Below are 23,666 nucleotides of genomic sequence, written 5' to 3' on the forward strand. Positions count from 1 at the left end.
TGAGGCCAGCCTCAGCAACTTAGACAAAAGGACTCAAGATAAAAGGACTGGGGATGTAGCTCAGTGGGAAAGCACTTCCAAAGTTCAACTCCATAAATCCATCAACAATCAATCAACCAATTAATTAAGGTCTGAGACTGTAGTACAGTGGTAGAGAGCACCTGGGTTCAAATACCAGTACTGCATACAGAAAAAGAAAAAAAAAAAAAACACCTATGTCTTCATGGCCAGGGGCTAGGACCAATGAGGGTCCTTGCCAACCTCCCGAGAACAAGCTCCAGCCTCCTCTTAAATGAGACTCCCTTCCAAGGCCACACAGGCCAGCAGCCCCCCACCTCAGAGAGCATTTCCTACTAGAATAAGAGCTAACTAAGCCAGATCTATCCAAATCCCCATTTCAACATAAGGAAAAACCTTCAGAGCAAGCCGACTTTTCAACATTTTATTCTTATATTTGTACAGCTATATTTTACAACGCGGTAATGCAGTTTAGACACAGCCAAACCCTGTCTCCGGAGTAGTTACAACACAAGCATGACGCAGAATGGGATGAGACAAACATTCCCAAAAAGAGTTTTAGTTAGTGACAACTTCAAGTCCCTGTGTCTGCCTACACTTCAAAAAGGGATGGCGCACACTCGTCCATCACTGAAAACGTCTGAAAAAAGGCACCGTGAGGACACGTTGTACAGGTATATACAGACTGAAAACTAGAACAAAGTTACACATTTTTCCTTCTGCAGCTTTTTTTGTTCTTTTTTTTTTTTTAATACACACTTTGTAAATTGTAAACCTTCACTTGCAAAAAAATACAAATACACTGAGGCATTTTAGACAAAATATTTTCTTACTTATACAGATGCAATACTTAAAATATTCTCTTAAGTGCTCTTTCTCAATAAAGATTCTCAGATCCGTGTCTGCCTGCAGATACAAAATCGAGCCTTTAACGCAGTTTTATATTTTTAATATATCTTTTTTAAGTTTATATATATTTATATTATATATATATATATATTTATATATTTACAACTCTGCCATATATTCCTTCACCTTTGGTTAAAAAAATTAAAGCCCTCTCTTTGATAACATACCGAAGTCTTGTCTTTTAAAAGAATGCACATTTACATACAAAAGAAACATCTGTTCCCACAAAACATATACATTCCTCATTTTGCAGACTGTCAAGTCAGAACTTTTGCGTACTCCCCCACTTTGATATATAAAATGATTTTGCTTTTTGCTGACGTGGTTCGCCGTACACATAGGAGAAGCAATATTATTTTCTTAATGTTTTATGGCAGCGGGGGGGCCAGGAGCTGCCATGGCTCCTACCCCCCAGGCCCTGACCCCACCCCCACCCCCAGCTATGATTTGCACTAGTGGATGAAAGAGGCACTACATCATGGGATGAACATCATAAAGTGTTACAGTATCCTTTGGGTAGACTCTGAGAAGGGGCTGGAGAGGAAAGCATCAACACTCCATGCTTCAGCAGGCTTTGGGGAGCTCCGGAGGCAGGTCAGTGGCCGACACGCGGTACTGCACCTTGGTGTTGGTGATGGCGCCATGCTTCTGGCGCAAGTGAAGTCGCAGCTGGCTTTTGTGACGAAAATGCAGGTTGCACTTCTCGCACTGGAGGGAGGGCAGAAGCAAACTGTTAGCTGACATCTATCTAAGCCACACATCATTGCACAAAGACCCAGACTAGGAGATTCTCCCTGCAGAGAACTGGGACAGCTCATTCCTCTGAAAGACCAGGTAAAGAACCCATATGAATCTTGACTTCCACCAGAGGTAAGTAAGCATTGCACAAATGTCCCTTCCCTGCTTGCCAAAGTGTCACTCACTTGTGCCCTTCCCTTGCTTGAGAAATTCTTCCCTAAGTCCATAAATGTAATTCTTACCCAAAAACACTGTTCAGATGCAAACTCCCCTAATTATCAAGGCATTTCTGAATCTCTCTAGGATAAAAGAAAATCTCTTTCTTTTTCATAGCCTTGCCACAAAGTCACCCCATACATTAATATCCTCAGGAAGATAACACTATGAAAGGAAAGTGACCACTTCTTACTAAACTTGATAATTCTCCTAGCACCTAGCAGAACACACCTCTTAGGCAAATTATACAACAAGTATAAACACATTTAGACAACCTGACTAGCTCAGTCTGAATGCATGGAAATTCTTGAGTCTAGGATATGTTTTTTAAAAATGCAGCTGTCTTCCTTCCTAGGGTATATGCCATAAAAAGCTAGCAAAGCATTAGCAAGTAGAGCTGTTTTTCACTTTGGTTCAGTAAATGGGTGATGATGTTTTAGTGAGGAAAGTTCCCTGAAAGAAAAATTGATGACAAAATGTAATGGATCCCGGAACCAAAAAAAAGGGCATTTTTAGTTTTTTTTTTTTTCTTTTTAAAAATAAAGCAAATCCACATAGTATGGACTTTAGTTTATAATTATATAACAGTATTGATTCATTAGTTGTGACAAATATATCCAAAAAAATAAGATGTTAACAATAAAGGAAACCGAGTGCACATAAAAACCTTCTGTGTAATCTTTGGAAAATTTTACATATCTAAAACAATTTTAAAATAAAGAGTGTTATAAAATATGTTCACAGATACTATGTTTTAAGGTAAAAATGGAAATAGAATTAAGAAAATAATAAAGTGGGCAAGACAGTGAGTAAGAAACTCTGGTTTTAGGAGACATAGGTCTACTGTACCTATGCCACCCACTACTATGTGGCCCAAGCAGGTCATTTCTCTTTCTGGGTCTTATCTCTCCCTCTGAAAGATTCTGGATCAATAAATAATGAAGGTCATTCTCAACTCTGATATCCTCTGCATGCAAAATTCTAATAAATACTCTCAGTATGTGAGTAAGCTACCCTGAACACTTCAATGCATTAGTTAACCTAATATTACTTCTCTTTGAGGTTAGTACTATTTTCAGGCACATTTTACAGATGAAGAAATTAAGGCACTAAGAGGATAACTAACTTCTTCTTACTATTTAGCTAGTAAGAAGATATCCAAAGTCTTAGAAGCAAGTGAACAATAAATACCACATTTTGCAGGAAAACACCTGAGATGTGAGTGGATCATTCACTGATTGTTTCTCACCACCAAGTGTGATGCCATCAACTCTTGAAACCAGCCAGACAGTATGCAAACAAATTAGTGTGGCTGTGTTCCAAGACCATTGTATGTTCCCTGCAACTTCAATTGAATATTATTTGCAATGTTGCACAATATTAATCTTTTTTATAATGTAAAAACCACTTTTAGCTCATGGCATATTCAAAAGTTAGCTTACAGGCTAATAGCTTACAGGCTGCAGTTTGCCAAGACCCTGCTCTAGGACACAATTCCTATGGTCTCTTCATAGCATTGTGCCACAGAGCCAGCCACCTCCTCTTTATTCACATGGTCTTTTCTCTGCTTCAATTTGTCTTGTTTTTTCCTTATACCATCATATTTTTCTGGTCCTCTTCCTACTTCTAAGACTGCACCTTTTCAAATACCTTAACTACTCTTAAATGTACATTTAGCCTAGTATTGAGGTATGCTATAGGTACTCAGTATTTGTGGAATGACCTCAAAATCTCTGTATTCATAATCTGGACTTCTTGAAGCTCAGATCACACATCTCTACTTTAAAAAGGAACACGTTGAGACCAGGTAAAGTAAAGTAGGGTGTCTTTGACAATCAGGCCCAGACCCAGCTCTTGAAATCACTAGTTCAATGGTCAATCATTATGTACTTGAGATTGGAGCACAGCTTTCTGCTGCCCCTCACCCCCCTCCCACGCCAGCGGTGGGCACCAGGGGCTTGCGTACATGGTAAGGTTTCTCTCCCGTGTGGATGCGCAGGTGGCTCTTCAGAGTCTGAAGGTGCCGGAAACGGGTGCCACAGATTTCGCAAGGATAGGGCTTCTCACCAGTGTGGATGAGCACGTGGGCACGGAGGTGGGCGACCTGAAAGAGGAGCACAGCATGAGAAGCTCTGCTGGGGTGGGCTTTAGAGCCCCAGGGTCCTTTCTCCACACCCCCCTGCTCACCTGAACAAATCTAGCTCCACAGGTTTCGCATTTGTAGGGCTTCTCTCCAGAGTGAATTCGAGTATGGGTCTTCAGATTGGCTGGCCGGTTGAACTGGGCCCCACAGATGTTACAACGATAGGGTTTCTCGCCTATTTCCAAGAGAAAGAGAAAAAGAAAAGCCATAATCAATAAAGAAGTTCTCCATTGCCCCCAGGTTTGCATGCAAACTGCCCCTATCTGAGTCCAATTGAGTTTTTCTTTCTTTTGGGGATGTCAGAGAATCCAGGGGCCTGGTTCCTGGCCTGCCACCCTCTCTCACACACATACCAGTACACCTTGCATGAGGCCAGGGCCCAGAGACAAGCAATGACATGGTGGATGGAAAGGAGGCTCTATGTGGGACAGCATGGGGAGGTTCTAGGAAGCCTGGGCTTCAGAACCAGTGTTGCCAATAGAATCAACTACCTTTAGGACTTGGTAAGGCACTGTCCTTCTCTGGGCCTCAGTTTCCCTCCCTGAACCTGCAGGGCTAATTGAGATGACCTGAGGAGGCTCTTCTGGCTCTTCCCTTGGATGAAACTGACGTGGTAATGCACTTACTCCCATGGAGATACTATCAGGCTGCTCTAGTTTCTCTCTTTCAGAACAAACATTTTTCTGCTCGTAGAAACTTCAGCTATACTCCAATAGCAAGAAGGGTGGGGTCTGGTTTGAGCAGAGGCTCAAATAAAAGAGACCAATTGAAGAGGCTTCCTTCATGGCGAGTGTCGCACATACTAGGGCCACTTGTAAGTAAACTGTGGACAACAATTCAGTTGTATGAAGTTACCTGATCAAGGAATGTGAGATGATAAGGAATAAGTCCATGGAGGACATTAAGAGGCCTTCCATTTTTTCCTGGCTTTACAAAAACCCAATTCAATATGCCTCTGTCAGCCTTAGTTTCTTTACCAGTACAGTGGGATGAATACTGCTGATCGCCAGCAAGGGCAGAGAATCAGGAAAGAGTCTCAAAGGAAAGACAAAAGGTACAGGGAGTGAGCGCATCCCCCAGGGAAAATGGACTTGACAGGGTAGAGCCCTTGCTCGACAGGGTGGGGCCTCCCCATTGCCCCACCCACTAAGTCCTTCCCCTAGGAAACCTGGAGCACTCAGTGGGGAGGGGCAGGGCCATACCCGTGTGGACGGTCTTGTGGCTGGCGAGGTTGCCCTTGTAGCGGAAGGAGGCCTGGCAGCGGTCACACTTGTAGGGTTTGTCGCTGTGGGTCTGCAGCGTGTGCCTCTTGAGCGAGGCCTCCTCAGAGAAGCGGCAGTCACACTCATTGCAGAAGAAGGCCCCGTTCTCTGTCAGAGGGGGGACGGACACCACATCAGCCCGAGGAAGGGAAATGGGCTCTACGCCTCCCTCCTCTGAGGCCACCCAGTGCCAAACTGAACCCCAGCCCCACCTGCCAACACTCACGGGAGCCCAGAGCAAAGGACCTATGGGATTTTATTTTGGGGGGGCATTAAGAGCCTCAGGCATGGAGGAGAGAAAGGAGACAGACTGAATCTTAAGGTACAGAAGGGAAATTCAAATCTAGTCCTATTCATAGGGCATAATCCAGTTGGAGGAAGCCTGGGCAAAGCTTTTCCTTCTCCCAAGTGAACTTGCTTTTCTTATCAGGTCATAGTTTTATTTACATTCACACACAGAAGCCCTGGGGCAAGACCCTTCACCTCTCAGAGCCTCTCTCTGTATCTCTATCTCCAAAGTCAGGATAATAAATCCCTGTTCTGTCTGCTTCACAAAAGTGTATTATATAACACAAAATAAACACAAAGCATTGCAGGGATATGAAATGTAGGTCAAATTCAATTTTACTTTGAGATTACTGAAGGAGGAATCAATGATGTAGACTTCATGGTCATCTGGCACCTATCTGAATTCCATGTCTCCAAGATACTTCTGTGAGATTGGGAGACCAAAGGTAACTATGGAAGTGGAAACAGAGGCCCAGAGAGAAGGAGTAGGAGTGCAGAGCAAGGCAAACAGCCAGGGGACGGGAGGGGACAGTCCCTGCTCTCCCTTTGACTAAAGATCTGTGATCTGTGCCAAACTTGTCAGTGTAAGCAACTGATTTTTTTTTCTTTTGTTACAACGACTTGAAAATGGCATGTCATGGTGATTTAACCCTGATTAGGTATTATTGAGCCATAATAGAGTAGCCAGATCTGGGTGTAGAGTTAGACCTTTATATCTAGTAAAAACTGGGGATGCCAATTGTAGACTACCCAGAAATGTGAATTTAATAATTCACTTCAATCAACTTAATTCAACTACATTTACTGATAGCTCCTCCATGCTAGGAACGTGCTAAAACCTAAACAGTATGCAGGAATGAATACCATCAGATATTTCTCCTGAGAGAATCTGCACCCTGTCAGGGGGAGCCAGGGCAACACAGTGGTTTAGGCATAGAGAAAGCTCTGGAAATTATAGCCAATCCTGAAAGCTACACTTGCAGGAATGAAGCCAAAAAGATGGCTTGCTTAGGCTCTATTACCCCATATTAACTCTGATACCCCATCCCTTGCTTTAGCCAGCCCAGTTCCCTGAAAGGTAAAGAATGGGTTGATCTGCTGGTGATTTTATGCCAATGGATTTCTAATCAGGAACTGCTCCCAATCAGAGAGAATAGTACAAATAAAATGAAAACACAAAGCCCATGGGGGAGGAGGGAGGGAAGGGAACTCACCACAGCTGGAATCCGAGTACTCGGACTGGGTCTCTCCAGTCTCCTCAGGGAACGAGGGCCCACTAGTGTGCAGGCACATCTCTGCATGCTGCGGGGACTGAGAGCCACAGGATGTGCACTTGGGGGGGTGCATGTAGAGCGGCGAGTGGCTCTCACTGCTGCTACGGGGTGAACCTGTCAGAGACCTGTGGGCAGAATAAAGACAGCCTCAGCACCAGGGGCAGGATAGAACCTTCTGCTTGGCCTCAATGCCATCTTCACTCTGTGCTAAGGCAAACACAAAGAAGAGCTGCCCTATGCTGGCTCCGGGGCCTCAGAGTCCTCCTCAAGTCTGCCTCCAACAGCAACTACAGGAGAGCACAGGCCAGGGTTAAACCAAGCCCAAACCCCACTCCTGGCCCAGTTTCTTCCTCTCAGTACTACAGCCCACAGACTCACTCAATCTATGGGAAATGTGAGGGTCCCTGCCACATCAAGACCATTGGAAGTACCTGTGGAATTTGTGGGGTGTTCTTCTATAGAAGGGAATGTTCTCTCTCACTAATTCTGCACTTCGAAGAGTCTTAGCATTTTAGGCAAAAAAAAAAAAAAACCCAAAACATGGTTCCTGTATCCATCAGAAGAAATGACCCCAGAACCTGTTCAGGTAATCCCTGATCTCAGACCCAGACCGCCTCTGAAATCACCTGTTGACAATGTTATTGAGCCGGCTGGCTTGTGGGATGGTGGAGTCCTCCCCACTGGCACTGAGCTTGGTTGGAGACTGGAGGTCAAGGTTCTCAGGCTCCATGGGTGGCTGGCAGGCAGAGGGGGCAGTGTAGGCTCGTGGGGAGAGGCGGCCCAGCTCAGCCTGCTCAGGCCCCTCAGGTTTGGTATTCTGGTTGAGGCTGTTGAGCACGATGAACTTGTACTTCTTCCAGTTGCAGGCTTTGGGGTCAGTGGGGCTCTTGGCTGGAGGGGATCCAGAGGCCTGAAGGATGCAGGCATTCTTGCTACTGCAGGACTCCGTGGGGGAGTTAGGCTGGCAGTCGGATTTCTGAGGGCTTTGTGGACTCACCAGACCCTTCCGGTTCAGGGGTGCGTTAGGGGGCTCGAAATGCAGGGCAATCTCATCCTCCGAAGAGGGTCTTTCTTCTTCTTTGCTGGCCTTGTCACAGGGGAAGTACGGGGCATTCCGGGCTGAGGGGGCGGCAGGCTTGGGGCCCTCAGCCACACTGTAGTGCATGTCACCTCGTGCCTCTTCTGGGACAGCCTCCTTGGGTGAGTAGATGTTGCTGTGGCACATACTGGGGGACACCTCCATGGCATGCCGGGTGTACTCACTGGGCACTGGCCTGGCACTATCACAGGGGAGGCCCCGCTCCTTGGGAAAAGGATTGGCCATAGGCATCCGGGAATCTCGTAGCTCCTCATCAGAGAAGAGGAAACTGCTGACCGGGAGGTGGCTATACATGGGATAAGAAGCTGGTGGTGTGGATAGGCCACTGTAAAGGCTAGGGGCAAAGGCTCTGCTTTCACATCCAGGGGTGTTCCTTAGCGGTAGGTTGTTCTCTACCACCTCACGACCCCGATAGGCCATGATGTCTTGGGGCATCAACATCCGGCTGTTCAAGAACTCTTCACGAGGAGGCTTGATGGGAGGAACCATCTCTGCTTCACTGGGGGAGAAAAAAGAGAAAAGACACCTTCCAGTGATACTGTTGTATAACCCGTCTGTGCTTGAATAGGCTAGACATAGGGGAGGTGACTTTGGAGTAAGGAAACACAGTAACAAGGCAGTTACAACAGAAGTCCAGTAATACAGGCTACAATTGGGGAAACTAAGGCACAAAGAAGGGAGGTGAGTTACCCACATTCTGTGCCTGGTAAGACTTGAACCTGTAAATTTAAGACACATATGTAAGGATGTCTATGAATCTATAACTCCTCTGACATTACAGAATTTATGGCTTATAGAAAGCTTTCAAAACCCTTATCTTGTTTTTACCATGTAAAAGCCTGCAAGGAAGTAAAGGCAGGGATTTTACACACATGGAAACAAGGAGGGAAGAATTTATACAGTGCTAGTACTACACTTTCAGAGGGTCATAGACAAACTAGTTTTCTATTGAAGAAAGGGCCTGTGTCATATGCTGGAAGAATTTGTAGGGAAGTTTATAATGGAGAGCAGGCAGCAAATGCCAGCACAAGAAGTCTGGCTCTGAGCAACCAGACTTGGTTTGCAAACTCAGCTGTGCCACTTAGCAGCTATATGACCTACAGCAAGTTACTAAACCATTATGAGCACAAGGCCTGACCTGTAGAAAGGGCTTATAAATGACAGTATTGATGATCTTGCCACCATTATCACCCACAGGAGACAAAGAACTCTGGCTGCAAATACTTGAAGGAATGTGGGTGAAAAAGTAGGCCAGCTCAACATGATCACAATTAACAGAGCTAGAACCAGTACATGAAGGCTAAAGGAACCAGAAATAACTGGCCATAAAGAGGAGCTTTCTGAGTATCCAAGGTAGACTCTGTGGCTCTGGAAACACTGAGATCCTGGTTCCTCAAAGTGATCAAACCCAGGCTGCAAACCCTTCTTTGGAGTTAGGATGCAATCACCCTAGAGTGGCTAGATCATATGGTTCTGAAGAAGTGAAGCCCTGACTCTGTTCCATCTTGCAAAGCTGATCATTTCCAGGTCCTTACCATGCAGTGAGGACCATGTCTTACCATTCCTTGGGTAAAGGACTCAACCTAGTGAACTCAATTTAATTCAATAAGTGTCCTCCCTCCAGGCATGGTGGCATATTCCTGTAATCCCAGTGACTCAGGAGGCTGAGGTAAGAGGATCACAAGTTCAAAGCCAGCCTCAGCAAATTAATGAGGCTCTAAGCAAATTAGCAAGTCCCTGTCTCAAAAAATAAAAAGGGCTGGGGATATGGGTCAGTGGCTAAGTGCTCCTGGGTTCAATCCCCAGTACAAAAAAAGAAAAAGAAGAAAAGTGTCCTCCCTAATAGAGGTAGGATGACATCAGTAAAGTAGTCCCTATGAACTTGAGCAACCCACAGTCTGGCAGGGAACAAAAGCACTTATGTAAACTGTTGTAATAGATATCTAAAGGAGAACTAAAAATCATATGCAAATGTTAAAAGAGAACGAAGGTCTAAAGGACAAGAAAATTGTTTCAGGACACAGAGAAAGAGCTGAGAGAGAATGAATAGTAATCAGAGAAACTTCCTTGGAGGAGCTAGCATCCAAGCTTAGTTGTGCAGGATGGGTAGGAGGAAAAGGCATACTACATGACTGGAAGAAAACAAGAGGCCATAATGCACAGGCCTGATCTGGACAGCTGCAAGGAGTCAAGTTTACCTGGGGTGCAAGAGTTAAGAAGGGCACAAGAAGTGTGTAACAATAGTGGAAATGTAGGTTGTGGCAAATTGTGGAGGACAGTTTCTTCCTGTATGCATAAATTATCAAGGGTTTATGATCAGAAACCATCCCTTATGCCTCCAAGACGGCCTACCTGGCTTTGATAAACTTGCGGCAAGTGTCCACGACATGCTCCATCTGCAGGTACATAGCTGTGGCCATCACAGCCATGATGTTGCCTTCCCGAAGGTTGAGCCGAGATGTGTACATAAAGTCCAAAAGGATGCAGAACCCCTCAGGGTTGATCTCAGGATCCAGATTGATCACACTAAGGTTGCATTTCAGCTGGTCTGTGAAGATGCTGTAGAAAAGGCCACTGGAAAACAAACAAATGTCCCACTATAGTAGACACATGGAGTCCCCATTCCTTTACAGTAGCACTAATGCTCAGATCCTCTTCCTAGAGCCGAGCTCCAGAACTCTCATGGCAATTAATAACAACTTGCACTTAAGGAGAGCTTACCAATGCCAGAGAGTCTGTAAGCATTTTACATACATTATCCTATGTTCCTCATAACCCTTCTCTACCTTTATTTAATTTATTTATACCTTCTCTACCTTTATTATCTCTACCTTTATTTATCTTAATTTGGGGACTAAGATCAAAGAAGTTAAGTATATTCTCAAAGTCACAGAACCTGTTTTCCTTTCAGTCTTAACTGCAAGGATTACCAGGGTTAAATTTAGCACTCATTTGCAGTAACTATTCTTAGCCTATATCCTTGGGATAAGAATTTCCCCTCGTTTCATTGCATTACTTTTTTTAAAGAGATTGTTTTATTTTTCTTTTTAGAAGCAACTTAGATATGGATGACAAATAAATAAAATTATGGCTATACACTACTGTTTTTCTCAGTCCACAGATCCAAAAAATCAATTATTTCTACAAGGTTAAAATCAAACTGTAAGCAGTTACTACAGTTGATGGTTTCTAGTGGAAGAAAGAATATTCATTTAAAAATTAGAATTATAAGCTGTCATCTCAATTTTACTTTTACTGGGTGGGGTGCTAGAAGTGAGCCAGACTTTCATTAATAAGACCCATGCAATGTTGGCTAAGATACTTCTCTGAACATTGGTTTCCTTACCTGCAAAGTAGAGGAAACACTAAAGTCATAGTAAGCATGAAAATGTTAAGGGTACTGAATAATGCCTGGCATGTGGTAAGCACTCATTAAGCATTAACTAATTTTTATATCTTTGTAAACTCTGCTCCCTACACTATTTTTTTAAAAAGAGTAGATATTGGATAAGTTCTCTAGTACCAGGAGAGATCCTTGAATCTATAAAATTCCACCTATTTTTGCCTTGCTCTTATCATTTATAAGATGGAGATATAATACTATCCATACAACACACACTGGAAGATCTAGGGAGATTATTTAATATAACAGTGCTCTGAAAATTTGAAGCACTTGACAAATATGAGGAATTAGCTGGCTCATTCTAGCTCTTCCTCTACTCCGAATACCCATGGAAATAGGGTTACAGAATAAAATAAAAACAATTATAGCATAAAAGAGCAAAAGATTTTCGAATTAATTTGCTTAAACTACTTAAAGACTCTCTTCTGCTTTTCATTTGTTCACTCATCAACTGAAGTTATTCTCCTTGTTCGCCCCAAACATATTCTTTCTTGTGGCAGCACATTAGTTCTTTCCCCACCATGTCCAAAGAACAGGAACTCTTTTCTAAAAGTGTATTCATTCATGTACTTTCTGGGAGTCCTCAATAGTAGGCCATGTGCTGAGATCTGGAGACAAGTGAGATGTCATTCCAGACCCCGCAAGAGGCCTTCGTGTTCCACATCTCTGGCTGCCAGCACCCTCACTCAACTCTTATTTATCCATCCTTCCCCTCCAGAACCCTCACCTGCAGGCCATGAGGACTGTCTTATGGGCTCTAAACTGTTCACGGCTCACCACAATGACAACATCAGTTAAGATATCACGGCTCCGGAGGCGATTCAGGTTGAGAAGAACATCACTAGCATGGCGTGTGAACTGGATACAACTGTCAGCCGGGGAGGCCATCTTGTCTTCACCTGGAAAAAAGAAGCCAAACTCCTGTTGGTTCTCAAAAGCCTGTTTCCTGCTTACCATGAGTACCAGAGCAGGTCACTTAACCTGCTGAGGTAGGGAATGCAACTCTGGTCCCTAGGGTTTCATCTTTGAAAAATTAATTGTCCACTTCTGGGTATTATTCTTCATAGCTGATAATCTTTATCCAATAAGTTGAGATAGAAAACTCTTTAGTGAAAAGGAAATGACTATTTGTTGAATATTTATCCCACATACCAAATTCTCTGCCAACCACTGAGAGGTAGTGAGTATGTTGCAATGGAGAGAAGCCATATTTTGGGGGTTATCACACTAGCTTTGTCTTTTGCTAGCTCTGTGACTTGGAGCAGATTGTTTACTGTCTCCAGTCTTTGGCTCTCCAAAATGGGAATAGTAATCTTAAAAATTTGGGCTAATATACCCAGACCATAGTATGTTCTCAAAAACTATAGCTATTTCCATCAGTATCTCACTACATTATTCCATCTCTCTCCTCTCTTAGGCTTTGGAGTTATTTTGTTTTATTCTTTCAGTACCCAGTACTAGCACATTTCTGGGGCATAGTAAGTGGCTAAGTTAGTTTGAACTAAGAAAGGAGAGGGAATGACTGACCCATGCAATAGTGTGAAGACAGTGCCGTGGTAAGGGCTGAGAGTAATACAGGCGAATTGGTTACCCTTTGCCTCATCAATTGTCACTCTTTGCACAGAATAGCTGCATTGGCAAAATTAAAAAGAAGCACTTTGTTCACAAAATTTTAAAGCACATAATTTGATTTACTTACCCAATGCCTTGCTTCACAGTCCAAAATTTTGCTTAAAAACTGCAAAGAAGAGAAGAGAGCAAACAGAAATTGATTTAATGAATGTAAGATTGTCCACTATAGTCTTATTTTAGGACACATGTAGTTAGTTTTGCTTTGGTAGTTGCAGCCTGCCAGCTGGTGCGGTTTTACCACAAGCTAGCAAACATATTCCACTTCTGCTCTTAGAGAAACAACAGGCACCCGGAGCTATGCAATAATAATGCCTGTACCCCGAGTACTAGGAAAACAATCGTATACATTAATTACATATAAATGTACGCATATATTTCCTGGCTCGAAGTAAAAAATTTATACCATCTAAAAGTCACTTGGATTTCTGGGAAAGAAAAATAAGAAAAGTAGTTCTTTTAATATTAATGACGATGATCCTTCAGGGGCTGGAAACACTGGACATTATTCAAAGCCTGCTAAAATATTATCTTTCAAGTCTTAAAATGATTCCACCAGCCTGATAGGGTCAATATCTTTATCCCTATTTCACTGGTGGCGAAACTGAGACTCGGCTTCAAGTGTCTTGCTCAAGACAAACAGCCAGGCAGTATTTCCCGATTCTCTGGAACATTTAAGACTAAATACAAAGTCTACAGAATACAACCTGAGGTGACATGTCTACGCATTCCTTGAGTATCTTTGCCCTCTTTTTCAGCTTCCTCTCTCTTGCCTCCCTGATTAAAGACCAGACAGTGTGGCATAGTTTCCAAGTTTATGCTTCTCCCTGCTGGTGAAAGATTTAACTGTGGTGTGGCTGAGAACTGGCCAGGGAGCACAAAACCTTAAAGAGATTTAATGAAATATGTACTCTCTCCAAACCAGTTTCTCTCAAACAAAATCATTAAAAGAATAGGTGTAAGACTCTCATTTACCCTCAAATGTGAGCTGCAAAACAAAGCAATATTTCCCCCTTTTAAAAGGTATAGTCCTTTAGAGTTATTTTCCAGGTTAAGGGGCCTGAGGCCAATGAGGTCATGTTGGGCCATGTAGATGGCTGATGGCCTGGCCCTAGGTCTTTTGGCTCAAATTCCTATTCCCTTTCCAAATCAGCCTACGTGCTGTAGAACATGCAAGACAGCACCCTGAGGTGGGTGAATCTCATTTTAAGTTCCTTCCCCCACACAAACACTTTGCCCCATTCCAGGCTGCTGAGTCTTACCAAATAAGCCCTCTAAAATGAGAGGTTTCCTTGAGTCTTGTAACCAAACACTCTGACATTTCTCTGTGGTCCCAAGTGCCAGTCACTCAATCTCATTGCTTCAAGGTTAGTGTGTGCATGTGAGTATGTGAGGACTGAGGGAAGGAACTAGGGACAGGGAGAGAACAGAAAAAGACAAAAGAACCTATTTCCTCCTTTCCCCATTCCAACTAAAGATGGGTAAAAAGAGAGATACTAATTTGGTCCTAACCGGAGTTGAAGGATTGTCTCCTTTGAAAAAGAATGCTGAGGACACTTAAAGTTTATTTATAAACTTTCTCCTCTTCCCTCATGGAAGAGATCCTCAAACACTTCTAGAATACCCAGGCTGTCCTTTAACCAGCCCAACCACCAGCTCACTTGTGGATTTCCAGCCCCAGACTTTTGGAACCACAGGAAGCCCAGATTTGCCATTTCACCAGGACAAGTGGCCATGACTCACTCCAGATTCAGATTGAAACAAACAAAACAGTTCCCCGGCCACTGTCAGCCAAGCCTTGGGCTTTTCACCTTAAGCTATGCCTGATCTGGACAAAAACAAAGCACATGTCCCCTTCAAGTTCACTCCTTTGGGATCTAACTTTTTCTTAAAAGACCCCACAACTAAGGAGGTGTGGGTTAAGGAGGATGTGTACAACACTGCTCTCCCTCTGGATGCTGCACACGTGGAAGTATCACTGATATTAGTTTTGTTGTTGTTGTTGTTGTTTTTAAGACTTGGTCCTTTCCCATCCATTATTTTATCTTATAACAGCACTGACTTATTGTGGAAGACATTATCGCTCCCCACTACCCAGCCAGGTATGAACTTTGCCTAGGATCTCAAAGCCAACCTCTAACAAAGTCCTGGACAAACCTCCTCTACTAGTTCCAGCCATACCAAGGCCACCCACAAGATTCAATCCACAAAAAAACAACCAATAGCAGGATCATCAAAGAGAAACTTAACAACTGCAGCGGCCCATACCTGGATCGCCACCACCCAAACTCCCCACCCAATCCAGGCTGCAGTAACCACCAAGGAAGATCTAAACGTTGTTTAATCCACCCCCACACTTTTTGCCCACTTTGCTGCTTTCCTTGTGTATATTCACTGTGGCATCTTGAGAAGGCAGATTCTCTAAAGGAGTTTCCCATGAGAGAAAAAAATGAGGTGAGGGGTGGAGAGAAGGCAGCAGAAAGGAGAGGGTGAGAGACCGGAGAGGAGCGAAGCGACAAGCAAGAGGCGAGATGAGGTTAAGAGAGAGTAAATGAGCCAATACGAAAGACCCCATCCTTTTCCTGCCTCCTCCACTGGGCTGGCACCAGACAGCCCCATTTGCTCGCTCAAGCACACCAGCACAAAAAGGAGTCCTGCGCGCCGGGGCAAGCCTGCGCAGATTCGCCCACCCCCATCACACCGTACCTGTCTTCCAGGGACCGCCCAGCCCCGGGCGATACGCTGGCACCGCTGCCCATCCGCCTCAAACCCCGAAGGCGCGGCGGAGGCCGGATGGTATGACTGCGGCGGCCCTTAATTTCGTTACATTCAAATAAGTTTTCGGTAGCTAACATTGTTATGCCTTTTTTTTTTTTTTTTTCCTGTTACTCCGCCAAGGCAGGGGGCAGTGAGGGGAATGGCACAGCCCTCTCATTCCCGGAACGTAGTCGATCTCAGCTCTGCGGATTTCACAGAACACTCTCTCCCTATCGCCGTCTCCAATGAGAAGTAACTTTCCAGGAAGCTGCTGGCCCCCGACGGCCAGCAGGATCGCTGCCTGCAAGGAGCGGACTGCGGAGGATTCACCCGGAGGGGGTGCCGCAGGGGAAGGCTCGCGGGGAATAGGGCACACTTTCCCCTAAATCCCTTTCCGGTGCGGGTTCCAGGGCTCTGAGTGCACCTAGCCCAACCCTTCCCCCACAATTTAAAAATGGGGAAAGTCGACAAGTTAGTAGCAGTATAAACCAGGAGTTTGGATCCAATCAGAGGCTCAGGAGTTTGGATCCAATCATGCCTTTGGGTTGCTCAATTCTGGCCTTTGCCTGGTAGGTCGTTGGGTACACCGCCCCCCCCCTTTTTTTTTTTTTTTTTTTTGCTTGCTCTCTCACGCTCTGTTAAAGGGGATGGTTAGATGAGATGTCAAGGTAAAAAAGATTTTGAGTCCCTAGAGCTGACAGTCTCTCTCCAGTCTGTCCGACCCAGCCGAGTTGGAGGAAAGCTAAACCGAAAGCCTATGCCGCCTACGTTAGCAAGAAAGGGAACCCAACTCGGCTCGGTTTCCGCTCAGTCTATAGAACAGGAGCCACCAGGCTTAACCTAGCCAGGTTTCGGGATTTCGGAATCCTATTTCCTTGAAACCGTAGACAGTGTTAGGATTCTGCAGAGGCCCAGGCGCAGACGCCAGCGCGCGCACTGGCGCGCTCCAAAGTTGCCTCGCCTTCGCAGGAATTAAAATCCCAGGGCTCCATCTCCTAATTGGTCTCGGTAGCCGGCTTCTGAAGGGGCTTTCAGGACAGTAGTAGAGGACGCTAAAGTCAGCTTTAGAGGCCTCAGTCCAGATCTAAAACTAGCTAGTGTCGTCACACGCCGCCGCAAAATCTTTCTGCGGCGGAGGCGGGGTCAGGGTCGGTCCTCAAAGACAGGGCCTTTTTGACATTAAACTCCTACTTTATGACTTTCTCGCCCTTTTGCCCGGTGGGATAAAGGTGATGCAGAAGGCTGGGATTTGTGGGATAAGGGTGAGAATCTGGGGAGTAAAATTAAGTAAATGTACTTATTGGAAATTAGGAGTCGCGTGGTTCCGGGAGCTCAAACCTAATCATGTTTTTACCGCTGCCTAACACTAGAGAGAGCTCCCCATCAAGGTTTGAAACCGACAAGCCTTTCTCGCCCCGCCCCTCCTTCCCATTGACCTAGTTTGGCCAGAGAGATTTGGAAAACGCCTTCATCCCTTCCCCCTGCTCTCTATTCAGGCCGGCGGTTGGATTATTGGTAATCTAATAACTCCAATAATTCGCTGAAAACTCCATAGGGGAATTTGAAAGTGCAAAGCACTGTTTAGGGACAGGAACAAGGAATTTTAATAAATCTGGAGCTGTCGCAGTGAAACTCCCACCAGGGCTCCTGCTGGAACGCTCCCTTTCCCAGCGGCGTCTATCTAAAGAGCTGTTCAGGTCTTGTCACCCTGGTCTGGAATTAGGTGTTAGGGTCAAAACGTGGTATCTTCCCCGCTTCCCCCCCCCCGGGGGTGGGGCACTCTTCATGCTCTTGGAGGGGGTTGGAGGGGCAAGAGCGGGAGGGTGGAGGAGGTGACAGTAGATAAAAGCAAGTTTGATAGCACAGTGGCCTCTGCAGCTGCTTTGGGTAACCAAGGTGTTCGGGGACATTATGTCCTTTCATTTCTATCACGTTTCCTGCCAACAGCGTTCTTGCAAGCCTGCAAGCTTCTAGGAAATGCAATAAAATAGAGGGATGTGTTTTATCATCAAGATCTAAAGAAGAGCTGCTGAAGGGACTCTTCCTAAGCGCCTGGCTCCAGACAGCCTTCCAGAAGGCCCCACAGACAATGCCAGCAAACATGTCCAGGGGCAAAGATGTCCCAGCCATCCTGGCGGGACTGGGCTCGGCCTTTGCATAGAGGCTGGCGGGGGAGGAGAGAGGCATGATCTCCCCAAGCAAACAATGCCTTTAAAATTTGATCTGGACAAAAGTCAGCCAAGGTCTTTATTCACGTTAATGAAGATGGAAGGCACTAACTGTCCTTGGAAAGCGATGAGTCCAACTTGACCGCGCTTCAAACACGTCCCCAGATTGGTTTCCAACCCGAACACAGGCGCGTTTCTCCGACACAGCCTCCGACCGCTCCCACAGTGGGAAAGGCTGAAGTTGATTCAGGCGGGCCTGGGCTGGGGAGATCGCTGCGCCTCACCCCGGCAGCCGCTAGAGGCCGCCAGCACGCGAATGCGCACGGGCCATTTTAAAAGCTTTGAGAAAACTTTACTGGAGAGATGCTGGGGCACAAATTCTAGGATTATGCTTTGTTTATCTATGCCCCCTCCTCATACATGTGCACACTCTTGAAATTTATCGACAGGATGCTTTTCAAAGGATATAAGGATTGGAAAAAGGGATTTCTGGGTCCAGATGTGAGCCTCGGGAGCCACCTCTGCAACTCTGCAGACTAGACCTTGGCCACCCCTGCCCCAGGCCATGAATTACTACCACCACCCCCAGCTTTAAGACAGCGGGCTCTTCGGCACCACTGCAGGCCTTTTTATATCTGTTTTTGAAAACCTTAGGCTATGCTTTATAAATAAATTTCTCCAGAACTTCTGGGAAACCTTTCCAATGTGTGCTGTCTGCTAGGGTGACCCAAGAAGTTGGTCATGGTTCTGACAGCTGTTCCTGTCCTTCAGGTACTTTAAAGGAACTGAGATAAATTCGTCTTTGACTTTAAGTTAAGCTCTGAGATTCAGAAGCTTCAAATCTGGTCCTAGTTCTAGTTTGGTCACTAACTATACTAACGTGTCCCTTGTCAAGCCTGTTTTCTCAACTGCCAATAAATAAATAAGAAAAAAAAAAAGAATTAAGCCCTAAATCTCCTGAACTTTGCCATGCCATCTTTCCAATACCGACTTTTTCCCCAGGGAAGGGGCCATAGTCACAGGTAGATGATGTCCTCAAAGAGTTATTGTTTCTCTTAGTTGAGATAGATGCTGATTGCTGAGCAACTATGGACAGAAAGAGCAGCCGGGGCATTTCCAATGTTTGTCTTCTCAAAAGTCAGGAGGTTGGATGCTATCCTCATTGGAGACTGCCCTCCCTGTCGTTCCTAGCATCTAGTCAGGATAAACCGGTCAGCCCCCAGCCCAAGGCGGGGGACCTTGACCACCATCTACCACTAGGTGGCAGACTCAGTCCATCCGAGAATCTCCGTGCTGTACAGCTTTCCACGCCCGAAACTCCGACTCCCTTTTATCCCTGTTAGGGCTGGGGGTGTGGTTATTTCCAAAAACAAAACTGGAAAACATTTAATTTACTGGTGTAATTCCATTCTTCTCGATGCTCACGCCTCTAGCAATCACAATGCGTTATCTGGATCGGCTTTCGTGTACTATACGTTGATCCCCCCCCCCCCAAAAAAAAAAACAGCTGAATTACTAAGAAGGGAAAGAAAGGGTGCTTTCATCTTCAAAAAGCAGAACGGCTCTTGCCACACACGGTCCGCCAGCAAAGAGAGTCGAGAATAAACTCATTCATGATCGTCACGGAGGAAAGGGGCTCTTGGGGACCAATGGCCAGGGTCAACCAGACTTACTGCTCCTGGCTAAACAGGAGCGGGGGGCCCGAATATGGACTTTTGGAAGGGCTGTGATCTCGGAGTGGGAGGCGGGGAGGGTTGGAAGGAGCGGTTCTTGGCTTCCACTGGGGCGAAGAGAAACCAGTCACCACCGCCACTACGCTCAGACCGCTGCGGCGGCGTTCCCACTTGTTGCGCAGTGCAGGAAACCGGCACGCGCCACACTACTCTGACTCGCAGGAGGCTGCTAACCAGCCTAACTTTGCTGCATAGAATCCACAAACCTCTCCCCACCACCATCACCACACACCCATATACCACCGGTCAAACTATAGCTCTTCCAGCCACCTCGATATTTTACACCAAAAACATCCCTCCTTATGTCCAAGTCAGACAGGCAGCAAAATTCAGGTCTCCTGAGAAGTCAAGTTCAAAGGCGAAAGGGAGCTACCTCCACCCGGGGAACTAGCCTACTTAAGTCCAACCAGGCACACAAACAACTATGCTGCGCCTCCCCCCCCTCCCTACACCACTCCCCCCCACCAGAATTCTTCCCCTGAATTATCTGAATTACGTTTCTCTTTTTATGCCACCATCCTAGCTGGAAAGCAACGTCGTTCTTCTCTATTGACGAGATCAACTGCAAAGTGCTTCCTTTAAAAGTTAGTTTTTATCTCCGCTAATTTTTTTAATCTCTCGGGGAGGGGGACGCCTCATTGTCATTTCACAATATTTTAAAAATATTTGACTTTTGCCATAGTTTTACCCACCGAGGGGTGGCGCTGCTGCACCACCTCCTCTGAAACTCAAGTTTTTCACAACAAAGTGGGTTTTGAGAGTGGCTACCAGGCAGGGGATAGAGGGAAGGAAGGATTTTGACATCTAGTCATGGCTACCATTTACTCAACCCATGACTGGAACTCTTCAAGAGCTCAGCAAATGACAGCTCAAGAGTTGAGTTCCATTCCTGTCCACTAAAAACAGAATAACAGTCTCTTAAAGAAAACATCAGAGTAAAACCCCTCAAAACTGAGGACAGGAAAAGCACAAATGGAGAATTCCCACTTTTCTGGCTTGTCTCCTCCTTCAAGTCACCTAGTTTTTATGAACAGCATATAGCCTTATTGTTACTATCAACAGACCCTTAAAATCAACCAATGTTCCAGCATGCAGTATTGGAAATGCTTCCAAATAGGATACTGGAAATTTCTATTTATAAACTTGGGGGGTGGGTATTTCCTATCTACAGGTTTCTATTTTGGCCTGAAGACTCAATTGCAGTCATTTTAGCAAGATAATGTCCATCTCCTGGTGCTTTCTGTTCATTTCATTTCTGACCCCAGACACAAATATCTTTTCTTCTTCTTAAAAAAAAGTATATATTTTCAACCAAGAATGTTATTTCACCTCACTCCTTTGAGCTCATGTTTGCTACCTCCAGGAATAGTGTGTGGACTAGGGCCAGATGAACTTCAACTTGGGCTGCAGATTTACGAGGTTCTGTTCCAGTGCCAAAGGCTCTTGGTAGTAAATACTGAGCAAAATAGATACCTGTCTCCTGATGAATCTTGCCGGCCCTTCTTTTATTTTTTAAAGTTATTTATTAAACACACACACACACACACACACACACACCTTGCAAAGAAAAAGGGAAACTGGCAGTCTCTGTAAAGGAAGCCAGTGGCATCGCTCAGAGCCACAAACTGTATTTCTAAACAACCCTTTCCCTGGTTCCCTCTCTCCTACCCCACTTTTTTTCTTCTTTCTTTTTCTTTTTTTCTTTTTGTTTTTCTGAACAGTAAAAATTGCATCTACAGACACTCATTTTACTTAAAAAAAAAAAGTGTTTAAATTTTTCCTCCTGGAAACTATAAAGTGATTGAAAAAAAAAAAACTTCATAAAAGATTAAATCACTTTTCTAGGGGGATGATTGGCTGTCTGAAGCAGTCAGGGACCCTGTAACAACTCTGGACTTTCAGCAACCGGTTTAAGGTCTGGACCTCCACCATCCCCACCACGCAGATAGAAGTGGGCACCACACAGAGGGTCTCCCCCCGCCCCGATTCTTTTAGAAAATCTGTTGGGTTGTGCTCTTGCTTTTCATGGGGGAGTTTTAAAACTCATTGCAACGTTAGTTCCATTTTTCTCCAGGGTTCCAATAGCACAGTATCATAAAAGCAACGCAACCCACAGTTCTCAAGACATTTACCACTGTCACTACATCCGGCAGCGGGGTGGCCCCTTGCTCCTGCTGCACCCCAGCGCAGCCGGTTTCCGAAGCTCCAACTCCCTACCCACTCGCGCCCCAGGCCGCCGTCGCCGCCGCTTCCCCCACTCCTACTCCCTCGAGAAGAGCCACAGGTTGCAGATCCAACCAACCTCGCAATCTATTTTTGCAAAATCACTCACAAAGGTCTCCCTTTTGCGCCCGCTCCTCCCGCCGGGTCCCCCAGCCATAGCCACAAAGTGCCCTTCTCTTCTCCGGGGTCTTGCATGTAGGGAACGCGGGCTGGGGCTCTGTTTGTCTTTCCCTCGCCCAGTGTAAGGACCTTAGGAATCTGAAGTCTGGCGTCCGCTCTACTCAGGCCCACAACTGCCTTTTTACGGAACGTGCAACATGGGGAAAACGAATATAAAATTTAGGAAAGGGAGGGAACAACCATTGAGAGCCAACACAGAGTCACGCAGCGACCAAAATACAAACACCGCGGCCGCCAGAAATCCCGCCACCTTCTCGCTCTCCTGGGCTGTCCTGTCAAGGTTCCCTGTGTCCCCGCACACCGAAAGGCGTCGCAGGTGCAAACACGCACCCCTTTCCTACCCACCCCCAACATCCCTGTCCGGCCGTCAGCCTCTCTTCTCGGGATGGGCAAAGGAAGCGCGCAGTGGGTTCCCGACTCCCTTGACTACAACCAAGAAAGATTAATTTTCAAAGTATTAAATACCCCCCGCCCCCCCACCCCCAAGCTAAACCTTCCAAAACACAGGGGAAGGGGACACCAAAACACTCGTCTCTCCTTAAGAAGATCACGGCTCTGAAAGGAAGTAGTAGACACGATACTTCATCTGGGTTTATGACCAAAAAAAAAAGAGTGGGGAAAAAAAAAAACACCCGAGGAGTTCGCTTGTATTTTTCCTCCCAAATCTCGGCTCGGTTGGAAGGCAGGGAATCTTAAGGACTGAGGCCGGTGGAAGGGAGCCAGCGGGGCGAGCAAGCGGGCAGCCTCCCTCCTCGCCTCCCGGAGTTACCCAGAAGGAGAGGAGAGGCGAGGGAAAGGAGGAGGGAGGGAGGGAAAGGGAGGCAGGAGCGAAGGAGCAAGGAAGGCAGTTTGCAAGCCAGAAAAGAGGGAAAAAACACAGCCGCACGAATCCAGCGAGATCACAAGCCGTACGCAAGCAGCAGCCTTTAGAAAGAGCGAGAGCGCGAGCGCGCGTCCTTTCCGCCGTCTGAGGCCAGACAGCCCCCAGACTTGCCCGAATCACCCCCTAAACACTGTCTCGTCCTCTCTGCTCCGGCCGCCCCCTAATTCCCCTCCTTCTCTCCTCCAACCTCCTTTTCAAAAACCAAAACAACATCAGGGAGGGTGGCAAAAGCCTCCCCAAACCGGCCGATTCCCTCAAAGACAACAAAATAATAATTATTATATATAAATCTATATCCTAGAGTGGGAGAGACGTGGGACTAATATTCGGCATTTATTTTAACACCTGACAGCTAGAATAAATAAATATATACATTTACATCAATAGATACACATAGGAAACTTGGAGCCAAAGCATTTGGCAAAAGCGGAAAAAAAAAGAATTAAAAGGTAAAATAATGATCATGAGCAGCGGCGGCGGCAGCGGCACCAGCGGCAACGGCGGCGGCGGCGGCAGCAGCAGCAGCGGCGGCAGCAACAGCAATAATCACCTGGTGTCCGGCCTTTCCTAGAAACTTCTTGCATCACCACTTCTAAGAACCCCAGTTCTAAGAATCAACAGAGCTCAATTCTCGGAATTTGAGCTGCGGACTTTACCACTGCTACGTGGCAGGGGAGGTCTCGGTGTCAGTTCTCTGGGTTTTTTACCTCCTCTGCCCCATAAAATTCCCTCAAAGTCACAAT

At 45.8% G+C, this 23,666-nt stretch overlaps 1 protein-coding gene across 5 annotated transcripts; it reads right to left on the reverse strand.

Annotated features, from left to right (window-relative positions):
• Positions 1-428: 428 nt before the first annotated feature.
• Positions 429-23,539, reverse strand: Bcl6 (BCL6 transcription repressor). 5 transcript variants are annotated; one of them, XM_027951451.2, is made up of 11 exons: positions 23,303-23,448; positions 14,242-14,388; positions 13,050-13,088; positions 12,078-12,249; positions 10,300-10,521; positions 7,475-8,446; positions 6,789-6,973; positions 5,227-5,394; positions 4,069-4,199; positions 3,848-3,985; positions 429-1,635 (listed from the first exon to the last, which is right to left on the reverse strand). In XM_027951451.2, exons 4-11 carry the CDS (start codon positions 12,236-12,238, stop codon positions 1,492-1,494), a joined length of 2,121 nt encoding a protein of 706 aa, XP_027807252.1. In that variant the 5' UTR covers positions 12,239-12,249; positions 13,050-13,088; positions 14,242-14,388; positions 23,303-23,448; the 3' UTR covers positions 429-1,491. The 5 variants fall into 5 exon arrangements, with proteins under 5 accessions (XP_027807252.1, XP_027807251.1, XP_071471268.1 ...); XM_027951450.2 differs by lacking the exons at positions 14,242-14,388; positions 23,303-23,448 and adding an exon at positions 23,474-23,539; XM_071615167.1 differs by lacking the exon at positions 14,242-14,388 and having other exon boundaries at positions 20,134-23,448.
• Positions 23,540-23,666: the final 127 nt, after the last annotated feature.

Source organism: Marmota flaviventris, chromosome 8, assembly GCF_047511675.1.
Source record: "Marmota flaviventris isolate mMarFla1 chromosome 8, mMarFla1.hap1, whole genome shotgun sequence".
NCBI lineage: Eukaryota > Metazoa > Chordata > Mammalia > Rodentia > Sciuridae > Marmota > Marmota flaviventris.